This window comes from Rhinichthys klamathensis, unplaced genomic scaffold (assembly GCF_029890125.1).
Source record: "Rhinichthys klamathensis goyatoka isolate OS25496 unplaced genomic scaffold, OSU_Roscu_1.1 h1tg000059l_1, whole genome shotgun sequence".
In the NCBI taxonomy this organism is placed as follows: Eukaryota; Metazoa; Chordata; class Actinopteri; order Cypriniformes; family Leuciscidae; genus Rhinichthys; species Rhinichthys klamathensis.
Genome location: NW_026606604.1, coordinates 1391479 through 1408156, shown reverse-complemented (window position 1 = coordinate 1408156; position 16678 = coordinate 1391479). Strand labels below are relative to the sequence as shown.

The window sequence follows — 16678 nt, the reverse complement described above, 5'->3', positions numbered from 1 at the left end:
TCAAATGAGCCGTTAGAATGCTAATAGAGTTTTCCAGGAGCTCCCCTACGGAGTTAATCAGAGGCCGCTGTTAATTACAGCAGATGCATTAGTGCAGCAGCCTGAGACTCACACCATATCTTACAACATTATTGCATTACGAATTGTGTCCGGCACGGATATCTTCTGACAATCTTGCCAGTCTGGCTTTTGAGGAATTTTAACTATCCTAAGACATGCACAAGCATATCTTGGCACATTAAGTTATGCAAACAGATCAGAATTTGTCATCTTTTTTCAGCTGTGAAGTTGCTGAAATAGTTTTATTTAGGGCTGCACGTTATATCGAAATAAAATATGTCTTAGTGCGATTGTCAAATTGCACAGGGTACGATTTGGTTAAAAAAAAATTTGCTTTGCTGTTTTCAGAGTGAAGCGGCATTTACACGTGCGTAGTTTATTATACAGTGAGTGTTTCAGCTTCATTCTGAAACTTGACAGCTCATATTTTTATTCAGCAAACCGTAAAAATAAAAGCTTGTTTAAAAATGAAGAAATTAAGACGTAAATATTAGTATTGTAATTTTACAGTAAAATAAAAAAAAGTACCAGATTTTATTTATTTTAAAATATAATAATATTACAATTTTATTCCTGATTTTGTTTAATAATTTTTTTTAAAATAATAGTCACAATAAAATCATAACTTCACATATTGAAGTATATATTGAATTGGTCAACAGTGGGAATGTGGCCTATGAAAACGTTTTTTTTAAACAGTTTTTTTTTTTTTTTTTTTACTGAAATAAGTGTGTTGATTCTTGTAAAAAGTAAACCCATTTATGAACAATTTCCCCAATTTTTAAGTTTTTTCCAAATCGTTCAGCCCTACAAGGATTTCACACTCAAATAAAGTCCTCAGAAAAAGTTATTATTATTATTTATTATTAGTTATTATGTTGATGCACTCCCCAAAAAATCCATCCCACTCACTCGAGAATGATACATTTTTTCCAAATATGGCTGTTCATGTCATCAGGGGAAAATTCCTGCATCTTTTCATATCCCAATATATATATTGCAGAAAAACAGAATATTGCTATGTCCGTTTTTTTTATAATATCGTGCAGCCCTGGTTTTATTTATTTTAGTTTTAAACAGCCCGTTTTGCTTCTTGATTGCATTGCGTCCTTAAGCTCCGGTAGTGTTCCTGTCTTTCCAAACCCCATTGTGTAAAGCTACTGCTGAGAGTTTGATGATATGTTTCAAGCCAGCGTGTAATGCTCTGTCCCAGACGCAGCCAAGTGCTGGACAGGGAGATTATAGTGTGGCTCATGCTGACACTGACAGCCGTGGGACGCGGCCTTTCTTCCCCCGGTGCAGAGCTGAAATCACTCTGTCTGGATAATCGCAGTTCATTTTACGCCTGTCAACAGCTGTTGTGCCCTCCTCCTCCTGCTTCTGCCAGCTGAAGATGCCCAGGTGGCACACAGCCCATCTTAAGTATGAAGGTAGGACAGGTCTCAAAGCTGTGGGGCAGGCAGCTAGTTTAAACATAACAGAAACTGCTGTGTTTTTATTGTGTACAAAAGGGTAGGGGTCTTAAAAGGATAGTTAAGTTAGAAATGAAAATTGGCATCATTTACTCATCCTCATGTGATTCCAAACTGACTTTCTTTCTTCTGTGGAACACAAAAACTAAACATTTTTGAAGAGGGTTTTTTTTTGTCCATAAAATGAAAGTCAATGGGGTCCAATCAGTGTTGTTTTGGACCCTATTGACTTCCATTGTATGGACAAAAACAGTTCAAACATTCCTCAAAATATATTCTTTGGTGTCATTCTACAAAACCGGTGCCATTTGTGTACATGTGCAAAAACAGAAAAAAAGTCTATTATCATATAGTAAAAGGTGGAGTAGCTGAAGTAGTAGACATTTTCTACACATCAACAAACATCCAATAACTTTTATTATATTATATTTGATTTTGTATTGTTTTATATATTAAAATGAATTATTTTTTCAAATAATAGAATAGAATAGGATTCAATGTATGCTTAAACATTTTATTTAATATATTCAAATGACAAAAAACTCTTCTCACATAGTGATATAGACATAAAAAATGTCTACAAATCAGCAAAAATCCAATGACTTTATTGCATCCTATCATATATTAAAATTTATATTTAAATGTACATACAATTATGTATTTCAATTCATTTATGTAAAATATAAAAGAATGACTTCAGAAATCTCCTATTCAGCCTGGAAAAAGTACTCTTTTTATTGAATGACCCAAATGATGTCCATTCAATACTAAATGTAATGACTGTCTCACAGGGTCAAGATGAACAATCCACTTAAGCAGATCAAATTTTGGAGACTTAGCATATTATACACGCACATATAAGTACAAACATACACGCATACTATCAGGAATTTCAATATAAACTCAGTACTACATTCATGAATGTGGATTTTTTTTTTCATCCCGTAAACAGATTACCCAGAGCCATTGAAATTTTTGGTGCAATAATATTTTAAGCTGTCGCTGTCTTGTAGGTTTTAAGCACAATGTTTTGAAATATGGCACTGTGCCTGTAGTGAGACTCAGCCCACTGAGAGACAACAGATGCTTCCTATCTTCCTTTTATTCCCTCTGCTCCGCCACCCTTATTTTCTTAGAGTAATCTTTCCCTCACAAGCAGCCCCGTATGGCCCTGTGCCCTTTGGCCCAGTGGGCACGACATGGCATGTTCCACCCACACCAATGCAGGATCCTTAGGAAGGCAGCAGTGTCAGATAGTCTGACAACTGTTGGACAAAGAGTCATTTTCTTTTCCTGTTGCTGAAACATAATTGAAATTACAGAAAGGGCGTTGGGGAGATTTCCTGGTGATGCTTTTCCTCAAAGTGTCATGAGAGAATATCAAGAATGCTTTTGCACCACATGGTCATGGTTAGTGTTACTTTCAAGAGCATTAGGAATGGGAGTTTGGCTCATGTGAACAAGACATAAAGCCATTTGTGTAGTATTTAATGAAATGAGAAGCGTTTACAGTTACATCTCCATTACACCTCAGCATGGGGCTTCACACGATTGAGGCGTTCCAGGATGAACATTCTTGGGATCCCACCTCCCCTTATATTCATAATTAAAGGATTAGTTCATACAAAAAAATAAATGTTTTTTGTCATTTATATTGCTCTTAATCCAATATGATTTTCTTTAATGGGATTGTTAATTTAAAGACAAGAATAAAAATCACGTCATCATTTACTCTCCCTCATATAGTTCCAAACCGTATCACTTTCTTCTGTGAAACACAAAAGGCGATATAAAGCAGAATGTTCACGCTGCTCTTTTCCATTCAATCAAAGTTAATGGTGACCAGAAGTCAAACTCCAAAAATGACAAAAAAAGGGATCCATACAACTTGTGCGCTATATTTCAAAGTTGTCAGTGGCTTCAGAAGGAAATCCTTCAGCCCACAAATCACTGACTATTTCCATATAGCTTTTATGGTGCCTTTTGTTGTTGTTTTTGTAGTGTGAGAACGTACACCACACTTTATGGAATGGTATGGAAAAAAGCAGCTTAAACATTCTGCGTACTATCTCCTTTTGTGTTCCACTGAAGAGACTCGTAAAGTTTAGAACATGAGGATGAATAAATGATGTCACAATTTTATTTTTGTGGAACACTGTCTTAAAGGGATACTCCACCCAAAAATGAAAATTCTGTCATCATTTACTCACCCTCAAGTTGTTGCAAACCTGTATGAGTTTCTTTCTTCTGATGACACAAAGGAAGATATTTTGGAAAACGATTGGAACTTTGGCACCATTGACTTCCATAGTATTTTTTTTTCTACTATGGAAGTCAATGGTGCCAAACAACTGTTTGGTTCCAATCGTTCTTCAAAATATCTTCCTTTGTGTTCAGCAGAAGAAAGACCCTCAAGTTGTTGCAAACCTGTATGAGTTTGAGTAAATGATGACAGAATTTTCATTTTTGGGTGGAGAATCCCTTTAAAGTTATTTGAACTTTTAACCATAGAGCTCAAGATATTGAGGTGAGTTGTTGGAAATTACTACATTTTTATCTCTCCTGCTCTCTGGCCCTCCCTGTGTATGTTTGACGCTAATAATGTAGCTGATTTCACTCAGCAGCCTCACCCATCAATCTCACATGGGTTTGTAAACTAATGTAGCATAATTTACCAGGATCTCTCTCTCTCTCTCTCTCTCTCTCTCTCTCTCTCTCTCTCTCTCTCTCTCTCTCTCTCTCTCTCTCTCTCTCTCTCTCTCTCTCTCTCTCTCTCTCTCTCTCTCTCTCTCTCTCTCTCTCTCTCTCTCTCTCTCTCTCTCTCTCTCTCTCTCTCTCTCTCTCTCTCTCTCTCTCTCTCTCTCTCTCTCTCTCTCTCTCTCTCTCTCTCTCTCTCTCTCTCTCTCTCTCTCTCTCTCTCTCTCGGAGCTTGACTGCTCTTAATCCAGGTCGTAGCCGTCAGTGAAACTTGATGTGTTGTTCGCTCAGTCAGCAGTGCGCTGGCTTCATGCCACACACACATGCCCTACACACACTCTTTCACCGTCTTGTTTTTCTTTCATTCGATTGCTCACTTATTTGAGTTTTTAAATAAAACAACCTTCAGGCCACTTAGAGGTCGGCGATACCCTTTTTAAACCACGGAAGAAGAATGAGCTGTAGAAACAAGAAAAAAATAACCCAAAATAAGATAACGCATAAGCCATTTTACTGTTTCTCGAATCACTTTCACCATGAGCTAGGGTGTGATAAACTACCTTGATTTCCTTGGCTATGATCTCACAGTTTTTCCTGGTGAGTCATGCTGCACTTTTTCAAAATACAATATTTTAGGACCGTGTGAAATTATCTGTATTTTTCATACATGTATTTTTGTATTTGCCATTTAATGGTACAGAAATGTGAGCAAACAGAGCAACCTGCATAGATGATATGCAGACATGTTTTCCACACTTTTTCACTTAAATAGTAATAACGAAGCATTTTCATCCAAATGCATAATCATAGTGTATTCAACTACTGTTCAAAAGTTTGGGGTTGGTGAGGTTTTTAAATGTTTTTGTAAGAAGTCTCTTAGGCTCACCAACGCTGGATTTATTTGATCAAAAATACAGTAAAAACAGTAACATGGTGAAATATTACTACATTTTAAAAACTTTTTATCTATTTAAATATATTTTAAAATGTAATTTATTCCTGTGATGGCAAAGATGAATTTTCAGCAGCTATTACTCCAAATGCTGATTTGGTACTCAATAAACATTACTTATTATTATCAATGTTTATCAATGTTGAAAGTTGTGCTGCTTAAATATTTTTGTGAAAACTGATTTAAAAAATGCAACATTCTTTGATGAATAGAAAGCTCAAAAGAACAGCATTTATATTAAATATTGAGGATGCATCTACTGTCACTTTTGATCAATTAAATGCATATTTACTGAATTAAAGTATTAATTTCTTTAAACAAATCTTACTGACCCCCACATTTTTAATGGTAGTGTGTATGGACAAATTGTTTTTTGAGTATTAATATAATGTTTCCATCCTTAAGAAATATCCTAAAGTGATTGTGCTATTAAATATCCTTGTGCCTCTGGACTGTCGCTCTGCCCCACACAAACACTGGCCAGCCGCCCACTCTAGTCTACTGACGGCACGCTGCTGGACTTCCTCTCGCCCGGAGGGTTTAAAGTTCCGCTGTCGGCGTCAGTGAAGAGAACCCTGTGATGCCATGGCAGTTGACTTGATCAGAATTCTGGGAATTCCAAATTCTTTTTCTCAGATTTTCATTTCAGGTAGTGGGATGAAATTTCATATGCTATTAGTTCTCTCCATCTTTTCACATGGATAGGAATTACATATGCAACTCTGGGGTGGTTGCATGAACAGACCTCTGTCTTTGTCTAACTGATGTCTGAAACAAGGCCGTCCAGAGCGTTCCCTGACACATGGAGGCCAGCAGACTTTTTGGTTTATGCCGTTTACATCAGCTCCCTCAGGATCTTTTGTCTGTCTGCGCTGTTTGCGGGAGGTGCTGGCCGTCCTCCAGCTCAAAAAAATGGCCTAACTGGTTGATAAAGTTGCTGATGGAACATTCTCTTCATGGACTCACTCTTATTATGTCTTAATTAAATATCATGGGAAAAATAATGATTGACAGATTGTTTTCCTAAAACATTTGCTTTGGGTGTCCATATTTCTGTCCATCAAGGTTGAAACAATATTGGTTTGTTGGGTGTCCCATAATCAAGTTAAGCTTTGTAAATATAAACAGCACAAAAAGACAAAAATTCTTGGGAAGCAGCCAGAGGAAGTTACTGTAGATTATGACATTTTTGTCTGACCTTTTGGAAAAGCTTTAAGGTCATGCACGCAAGCCAAGTGCACAACAATGATGAACATCGGCCAGTAAGTCTGCCACAAAACGGCCTAGTACTGTATATAACATGTGCCCTCTACTAAAGCTCTTCTAGCATGTGCACTTGTGAAGCTAATGACAGTACAACATTATGTCTACTAACAGCTCTCTGTGTTCTCCTTGTTGCAGGCTCAGTGTTAGATGTGATAAAGCACATAATTTCAAAGGGGGAACACAGGACCGGTGTTCTGGATGAACCCAGTATTGCTACAGTGCTGAAAGAGGTCCTTCAGGGTCTTGAGTACCTCCACAAAAATGGCCAGATCCACAGGTAACACTTCTCACTTTTAGAAAAGATTTTGAATACTTAGAAATTGTCGTTATTTACTCACCGTCAAGTGCATGAAAGTTTCGCCAATCATTATTACATATTCGGGTCTTTAGCGACCCGGATCTATATCTAACACTGATGCATCTCTACCTGTCAAGATAATATAAAACTCTCCTGATAATAGAGTAACAATTACAGAAGAATAAAATAAAGCATATTTGTCACGGAAGGGTTCAGTTTGAGCAGATGTTTTACACCATCATCACTGTTCTTGTCAGAGCTCATTTCCCAGGACATTCTGTATCATTCGGCTCATATTCACCATATCAGACATATTTTCAAATCTATCATTTTCAACATCTTCAAAATCAATATATTGATCGCTTCACCAAATCCACCATCAAGTGACAGATTTGATTGCGTTCAGTACTCGCTCTGCAGTAAATTGCTGAGCCATTTCAAGGTTTGCTGATGATACTTCATATTCTTTTGTTTTCTCCCTGCTGTAACTATGAGTGAAACACTTCATCATTGTGTATCAGACATTGTGGAATAAAGGTGAACTGCGTTTGTTTGAAATATGCGTTTAATGGATAACAGAATTTCAAAGAATATTCATGCAGCTCTTTTCCATAAAATAAACGTTTATAGTGATCACAAAAATAACAAAAAGAAATCCAGTAAGAATAATTGAATCCATGAAGAATCATTTAGGCTCATTCATTTGTGAACCAGATCAATTCATTCACTCAAAAGAACTGGTTTGAAAGAACAATTTATTCACAAATCGGACTGATTTGCTTGTTAATCTTTCAAATGACTCTGTGATTTCTTTAACCACTAACTGGAAGGGGAAGATTTTCAGGGAATAATAACTTGAGTTTTGGCCTGTTTTTCACACAAAGTTATTGTAGGTTTCAGAAGATTTGTAATATCGTGCAAGATTTTATATGGACCACTTTTATTAGACTTTTATGGAGCTTTACAGACTGTTACTGTGTAGGAAAAACAAATCTTTTGTGTTCTACAGGAGGATAAACAGCATACATAAAAAAAGACATGAGAATGAGTAAATAATGACAGAATTTTCATTTTGAAATGAACTGTCTCTTTAAGACTGGATTGGTTTCAACACAAAGAAGGTCTGTATGCTTCTCGACCGAGACTCCATTTAATCAGCCTAATCTCAGATGATGAATGATGGAATTAATGAATTCCGTTTCAGAATCAACATCTGCTTGAGTTTCCAATGGAAATCCATGGAAAAACTGAGTGAGCTCTCTAGTCTAATCGTACCCTTCAGTCTTTTATCATTAAATCTTTAAAACATACAAATCTCAGTTGATGCAGGCCAAGCATATATGGCCGTTTCATTCCCAATCTTACTAAGCTCATCAAAGATTCCTTTGCTAGTTTATCTGAGACATTCATCTTCAGAAGTCAATACACTCTTCGCAGTGATGACTCACTGATGGCTAATTTAAATCAACTGTCGGTTTCTCTCTCTATCTCTCCCTTTTTATATTAATTGCTTTCTTCTCATATCCCTTGCTCCCTCTGTACACGCACAGGCCTGTTAAAGCAGACAGTGTAAATAATTTGCAGGCTTTTAGTCTGGTTAAATACCCATGACTTGCAAGCTTGACTCTGAATCTCAATGAAGGAGACCGTCTTTTTGCTCTCTGCTGTGCCGCCAGTGGGACGGGACGGGAGGTCATTTTTGGCTTGTTAGAAGAAGCTTGTTAGAGTGTTTTTTAGATGTCTGACATCAAATTTAGTAAATTTAGTTTGTTGCCTTTGGACATAGTTTTTGGAAGATGGATGAGCCAGATTTCTCATTATTATCAATGTTGAAAATAGTTATTTGCATTTTTATTTCAGGATTCTTTGATGAATAGAAAGTTCAAAAGAACAGCATTCATCTGAAATAGAAAGCTTTTGTAACATTAAAGACTACCGTTCAAAAGTTTGGGGTCAGTAATAAATTTTATTTTTTGGGGGAAAGAAATAAAATAAATCAATACTTTTATTCATCAAGGATGAATTGATCAAAAGTTACAGTAAAGGCATTTATAATGTTACAAAAGATTCTATATTAAAATAAATGCTGTTCTTTTGAACTTTCTATTCATCAAAGAATCCTTTTTTTTTTCTTTTTTTTTTTAAACATTGATAATAATAATGAATGTTTTTTGAGCATGGAGTAATGATGCTGAAAATTCAGCTTTGATCACAGGAATAAATTACATTTTAAAATATATTAAAATAGAGAACAGTTATTTTAAATTGTCATAATATTTCACAATATTACTGTTTTTTTGTATTTTAATCAAATAAATGCAGCCTTGGTGAGCAGAATGTTTAAAAAACATTAATAATCTTACCGATCCAAAACTTGTGAACAGCAGGGTACATTCATACATACACAAATACATACACATGCACATATATACCGGTATATATATATATATATGTGTGTGTGTGTGTGTATGTATGTATATATATATATATATGTATATGTGTGTGTGTGTGTGTATGTATACTGTGTACGTATATATATATATATATATATATATATACACTCACCGGCCACTTTATTAGGTACACCTGTCCAACTGCTCGTTAACACTTAATTTCTAAGCAGCCAATCACATGGCGGCAACTCAGTGCATTTAGGCATGTAGACATGGTCAAGACAATCTCCTGCAGTTCAAACCAAGCATCAGTATGGGGAAGAAAGTTGATTTGAGTGACTTTGAACGTGGCATGATTGTTGGTGCCAGAAGGGCTGGTCTGAGTATTTCAGAAACTGCTAATCTACTGGGATTTTCACGCACAACCATCTCTAGGGTTTACAGAGAATGGTCCGAAAAAGAAAAAACATCCAGTGAGCGGCGGTTCTGTGGGCGGAAATGCCTTGTTGATGCCAGAGGTCAGAGGAGAATGGCCAGACTGGTTCGAGCTGATAGAAGGGCAACAGTGACTGAAATAACCACTCGTTACAACCGAGGTATGCAGCAAAGCATTTGTGAAGCCACAACACGCACAACCTTGAGGCGGATGGGCTACAACAGCAGAAGACTCCACCGGGTACCACTCATCTCCACTACAAATAGGAAAAAGAGGCTACAATTTGCAAGAGCTCACCAAAATTGAACAGTTGAAGACTGGAAAAATGTTGCCTGGTCTGATGAGTCTCGATTTCTGTTGAGACATTCAGATGTTAGAGTCAGAATTTGGCGTAAACAGAATGAGAACATGGATCCATCATGCCTTGTTACCACTGTGCAGGCTGGTGGTGGTGGTGTAATGGTGTGGGGGATGTTTTCCTGGCACACTTTAGGCCCCTTAGTGCCAATTGGGCATCGTTTAAATGCCACGGCCTACCTGAGCATTGTTTCTGACCATGTCCATCCCTTTATGGCCACCATGTACCCATCCTCTGATGGCTACTTCCACCATGTCACAAAGCTCTAATCATTTCAAATTGGTTTCTTGAACATGACAATGAGTTCACTGTACTAAAATGGCCTCCACAGTCACCAGATCTCAACCCAATAGAGCATCTTTGGGATGTGGTGGAACGGGAGATTCGCATCATGGATGTGCAGCCGACAAATCTGCGGCAACTGTGTGATGCCATCATGTCAATATGGACCAAACTCCCTGAGGAATGCTTCCAGCACCTTGTTGAATCTATGCCACGAAGAATTGAGGCAGTTCTGAAGGCAAAAGGGGGTCCAACCCGTTACTAGCATGGGGTACCTAATAAAGTGGCCGGTGAGTGTATATATATATATATATATATACACAGTATACATACACACACACACACACACATTTACATATATATATATATATATGTATGTATGTGTGTGTGTGTGTGTGTGTGTGTGTGTGTGTGTGTGCCGCAAGGAGGGAGTCACACTGTACCCTCCACATCCCTGGAGAATGCAATTAGACACTGTGGCTTAAGGCTGGCATGAGGTCAGTTGTCAAAATGGAGTGAAGCAGCAAAATTATTCATCATCCTCGCTGCCCTGTGAAGTCCAGCAGATGGATGTAAAAATCATCTCGCCCATCTACTCTCTCCCTCGTGGCTTCTCGTACAGTCTTTCACCCTCGCCACGGTTTAAGAACAATCTGCCGATGTAGAGCTTTGAGCTTCTCTTGGACTCAGATGGACTCTTTGGGTCTGTCCTCACACTGAGGCTCTCTTTGTTATGAGTGTCAGCTGGGGAAACCAGAACACGTTGTCATGGCTCCCACAGAGGGGTGACATCATTGCTGAGGCTGTAAGAGATCTGTATCGCTTAGATCTCAGGAAACCATTCCGCTTTTGTTCTGACATTCTTTGGATTGCCAAGTACCATCTGGGTTTTATATGGTTGTGCAGTTGCTTTCTGGGAACTTTGAACCCTGTAGTATGATTATCATTCCCCTAATAATCTTCCAAGGCTTCCTTGTCCACTAAAAAAAACAAAAAAACATTTGTCATAGTTGATGCAGATTGAAATAACATTTTTAAACTATTTTACAATTAAGTGGCAGACTCATTTGCTTTAGTGGTGGTAGTAATAAATAAAATGCTTATGTTACACGCCTTTATCCAATTGACACTTACACATGACAAATACAATATATATTATAATATAATATATAATTATGTATATATACAGTTGTAAGCCCGTCTAGATCGGCCCAATGGTGGCATCCAATAGAACGGGTGAAGGTCTCTGCGTGTTACTGTCTTTCCGCGTGGCAAAACATTTAAGCTTTTATCTGACCATTATATATTTGACTCCATTTTATCACGACCTCGCATTTAGGTTAGATTGCCAACTGGTTATTGGTCAATTATATAATAGTTAAAAGCTTTAAGTTCATGCACGCAAGCCAAGTGCACAACAATGATGAACATCGGCCAGTAAGTCTGCCACAAAACGGCCTAGTACTGTATATAACATGTGCCCTCTACTAAAGCTCTTCTAGCAAGTGCACTTGTGAAGCTAATGACAGTAATGACATCGGTCGCATTCACGCTTACACAATCAAAGATACTTTGGTATAGCCCCCGTGATTGAATACACTTGAAATTAAAGTAACGTTTACTTCAGTAGAGGTATGGCCACTATTACAGATATAAGTTGACCAACTTTACTTTTCTTATAATAGTTTTGGTTTGGCCATGCTGTGGTTTCCCACGTACACTTATCTAAAGTAACATTTAATTAAAACAGGTAAGACACACCCAGATTTATGTTGGTCAAGCAGCATTTTTGCTGTTCCAAACGGAAATTCACTTTTTGTCTTTGCGAACCCTGTACACTTGAATTAATGCCAAATATTAGTCGTCACTAATCTGACGCAAAACTTGCGGTAACATACGAATCCGTTTAATCTACTTCTGAAAACAATTAGTCAGTTGGAATAAAATCAAATGTAATAATTTATTATGTCAGTTAAATGTATCATGCCAATTTCATAATCAGTTCAAAGATAATAAATAAAAAACATCAAATGTTCTGGAATAAAGAGAGAAGATGCAAACCTGACATTATTAAATACATAATGCAAAATACAAATGGTCTTGCCATTTGCCTGGAAGACACACCCTCCTCTGTATGCAAGTTATCTCTAAACTCTTAAGAACTTTATTACCTTTTGGTTTACTTCTTTGGGAATGAGACATTTGTACCAGTCGCACTGAGACATTTCAAATGATACCAAACCTGTATAATACTGTATGATAATTATTCACTTTAAACCATATAGATTTTTGGGTGAATTTTGGTGATCTTAGCATGAGAGAGAAGGAGTGGGGGAAGAGGGAAAGAGATGTATTCTGAGGTGAGACTTGGTGACGCTAACTTCAGAAGAGAGAGTTCAAATGTTAATTTCCTTTGTTTTCTCAGAGAGTTGCCCTCTCTTATAAATATGAGCGAAAATGGCTGTAAAAAATAAATCTGCATTGTTTATCCTTTTGATCTTTCATTAAAAAAATGAGCAAAAATCGAACCTTTCATTGAAGTAAAATAATTGAAAGTGCGGGGGAAATGAAATAAATGTTTGCCACAAATATTGGCACCCTTTTATTAAATATTTTTTGCAATCTCCTTTTGCCAAGATAACAGCTCTGAGTCTTCTCCTATAATGCCTGATGAGTTTGGAGAACACCTGACAAGAGATCAGAGACCATTCCTCCATTCAGAATCTCTCCAGATCCTTCAGATTCCCAGATCCATGTTGGTGCTTCTTCTCTTCAGTTCACTAAACTCATCAGGCCAGGGAACTGGAACGGTCATGGCAGAAGCTTCATTTTGTGCTCCCCAACATATGTTGTGTGTTGATTTTGATGTTTGTTTTGGACCGTTGTCCTGATGGAAGATCCAACCACGGCCCATTATAAGATTTCTAGCAGAGGCAGTCAGGTTTTGGTTTTTTATCTGTTGGTATTTGCTAGAATCCATAATACCATGTATCTGAACAAGATGTCCAGGACCTCCAGCTAAAAAATAGGCCCACAACATATAAGATCCAGCGGTATATTTAACCGTAGGCATGGGGTACTTTTTATCCCTGTTTACACCAAACACATCTGGTGGGTTTGCTGGCAAAAAGCCCTTTTTTAGTTTCATCTGACCATAGAATCCGGTCCCTTTTGAAGTTCCATGTCTGACAACTGAATATGCTGGAGTTTATTTTTGGAGGAGCGAGGAGGATTTTTCTTGAAACCCTCCCAAACAATATGTGGTGATGTAGGGGTTGTTTGATAATTTTTTTTAGGCTTTCTGACACCCAAGACTCAACTATCTCTGCAATTCTCCATCTGTGATCCTTGGAGAGTCTTTGGCCACTCAAACGTTCCTCCTTACCGTGCATTAAGACAATATAGACACACGTCCTCTTCCTGGCAGATTTGTAACATCTTTAGTTGATTGGAACTTCTTAATTATTGCCCTGATGGTCAAAATGGGGATTTTCAATTCTTTAGCTATTTTCTTACAGCCACTTTCTATTTTGTGTTTTGTCAACAATCTTTTGATGCAGATCAGAATTATATTCTTTGGTTTTACTCATTGTGATGGATAATTAAGGGAATTTGGCCTTTGTGTTTCCTCATATTTAAAATCCTGTGAAACAAGAAGTCATAGCTAGACAATTTCATGTTCCTAGTCACCCTGATGTGCTAAAAAAAAAGAAGGTAAATATTAATCAGAATATACTTCAGAGATATTTTACTCGTAAAACATTCCAGGGGTGCAAATAATTGTGACCAGTGTGTTTTGGAGATTTTTTTTATCTTATTTACCAGGGGTGCCATTCATTCTGACCACAACTGTATATATAATTGTTTTAATAAAATATATACCATTTTAATCTTGCATTTAAAAGTGAAAATAAATAATAATAGCATTACAATAGCAACAGAAATCTGTTCAGCTGTTCAGCTTCAGCCCCTGGGTTATAAATGTGCCTGTAATTGAAGAAAGCCATATGCACATGTGTAAATACAGTATTCTGTACCGTTCACACACAGATAAACCACATATCATGGTCACTGTATCTTGTTCTTCAATATTTATATCTCGTTTTCCAAATCAGACATGTTCTCTCTTCTCAGTGCCCTGTCCGATAAATATGTGAGCGATTATCAGCTGTGCTCACAGACAGCAGGAGTGTTACCAACCACTCTAATAGTCTCCAAACATCTTTTCTCTTCTTCAAGAACACCTCTGAATGTGCATGAGTTTGGAGTGGACATGTGTTAGTATGTTTTGATTTGCCCAGCAGGAGTGAATAACTGGGACCTCTCAGAATATGTTGGTGTGTGTGTGGGCTCATACTGCAGAAAGGTTGCAATTATGGTTTTGCACCCCTGAAGTGCATAATTGCATAACGTCATGGCAAGAGAATGTGACTGTTATGATAACAGAAACAAAGTTCTTATTATGTTCAAAAGTTAATTTACTTTCTTTCTTTATCTTCAGTTTAGTTCATATCTCTGCTGCCCCCAGCTGGACAGTAACTTATAATGCAAGAAATTAAGATTATAATTCGCGATTAATCACATCTAACATAAACGTTTTTAAATATATACATATGTCTGTCTGTGTGTATAATGCGGATATATACTGTGTATGTATATATATATCCGGATTATACATATATACACACACACACACACACACACACACACACACACACACACACACACACACACACACACACACACAGATACAGTGTGTGTATATACACACACAGTATATGTGTGTGTATGTACGTGTGTGTGATACATACACCCACACACACATATATTATATATTTACACACTTTTATGTTAGATGCGATTTAATCGATTTGACAGCAGCACTAATTGTAATAAAAAATATGTATAATGTAATAAAAAATAAATAATGTAATAAATAATGAAAGTAATGCATCAAAATGAATAAACATGTGAGTTAAATGTTCATGTGAGCTGAATTTAATCATGTAAAATATATTCTTATGGGTTAGGGTGGCATCTTAAGTCTTAAATATAATATCAAGAGTTCTGAATATCCGACAAATATTGCAAGATTGATTTTGCTTAGTAACTTACAACATTTCTCACAGCGTTTAATTTTTTTTTCCCCCCACAACTGAAAATAAGTTCATTTCAGCACACTGAAATGACTTTATATACTAGGACACAGAACCTGAATGTCTACAGTATCATAAAACATTTCTGTAAACATGAATTGTTCTCAAGAATATCCAATGAAGCATTCATTAGTCTCCTAACTAGTCTCAGCTTTGCCAGTTAGATAGAAAACACACTCTACTTTTGCAGTGAAGCAAAAAGTGCAGATTCTCCATGGATTGGAGTACAAATCGCGAACTCAGTGTTACACAAACACACACATGACTTGATCATCAGTTCTGGAGGAGAGGAGATGTCTGCTGGCTTTTAGCTGAGTGTTAAACACAGGGCAGAGGGACAGATATAGTGTTCATATTGTTTGCAAGGAGTTCGTCACCATGACCACAGATGTTTGGATGCTGCTCTCTGTACCAGCCACATACAGAAACATCATGCACTCATATTGCACTCATTTCATTCTGGTTGAATCCCCCTTTAATAGGTCTTTATTATGATACTTTTTCACGAAACTGTTGTCTGACCAGTGCGATCCACATCTGTATTCATCTGTGTCTGTGTTTGTCTGCAGGGATCTTAAAGCTGGAAACATCCTGCTGGGGGAGGACGGGTCAGTGCAAATCGCAGGTGCCAACTTTCTGTTTAACACTACTGCCCATTATAGTCCAGAATATAATAATAATAATTAAAAAAAAAAATATTATTACAATGTAATGAACTATATTTTAAAGCATGATTTATTCCTGTGATGTCAAAGCTGAATTTTCAGCATCATTACTCCAGTCTTCAGTGTCACATGATCCTTCAGAAATCATTCTAATATGCTGATTTGTTGCTCAAGAAACATTTCTCATTAATATCAATGTTGAAATAATACGTTGAAGTAAAACCATTAATTTTTTTTTTTAATTATTCTTTGAATTTATTTGACATAAAAATCTTGACAGTAAAGAAATGTATAATGTTACAAACATAAATGTCTTTACTTTCACTTTTGATCAATTTAATGCACCCTTGCTAAATAAAAGTATTAATTTCTTTCAAATTAAAAAACATACTGAACTCAAACTTTAGAATGATTGTTTACATCTGAATACTTTTTTACTTTTTATTTTAAACTTACATTTTTTTATTTTTTTTTATTTTGAAGTGCAATGTTTTAGTGCCCACTCTGTAAGTTGCCACACTGAATTTTATTGTAATTGTAAACACTGACAATAAAGTACTTGCTTATTAGACATTAAGATTACTTACTCACTAATTAGACAAAAACACGTACTTATTGGATAATATGTTTATTTGTTATTAAT

At 36.6% G+C, this 16678-nt stretch overlaps 1 protein-coding gene across 2 annotated transcripts in view; it reads left to right on the top strand.

Moving 5' to 3' along the window:
• The window catches only part of oxsr1b (oxidative stress responsive kinase 1b), a 53981-nt gene that overhangs the window by 28025 nt on the left and 9278 nt on the right, over window positions 1-16678 (top strand). For both annotated transcript variants that reach the window (XM_056248853.1, XM_056248854.1), the window contains exons 4-5: window positions 6583-6724; window positions 15940-15995. In XM_056248853.1, the coding sequence (XP_056104828.1) occupies window positions 6583-6724; window positions 15940-15995 (198 nt within the window). The remainder of the gene's footprint in view (window positions 1-6582; window positions 6725-15939; window positions 15996-16678) is intronic.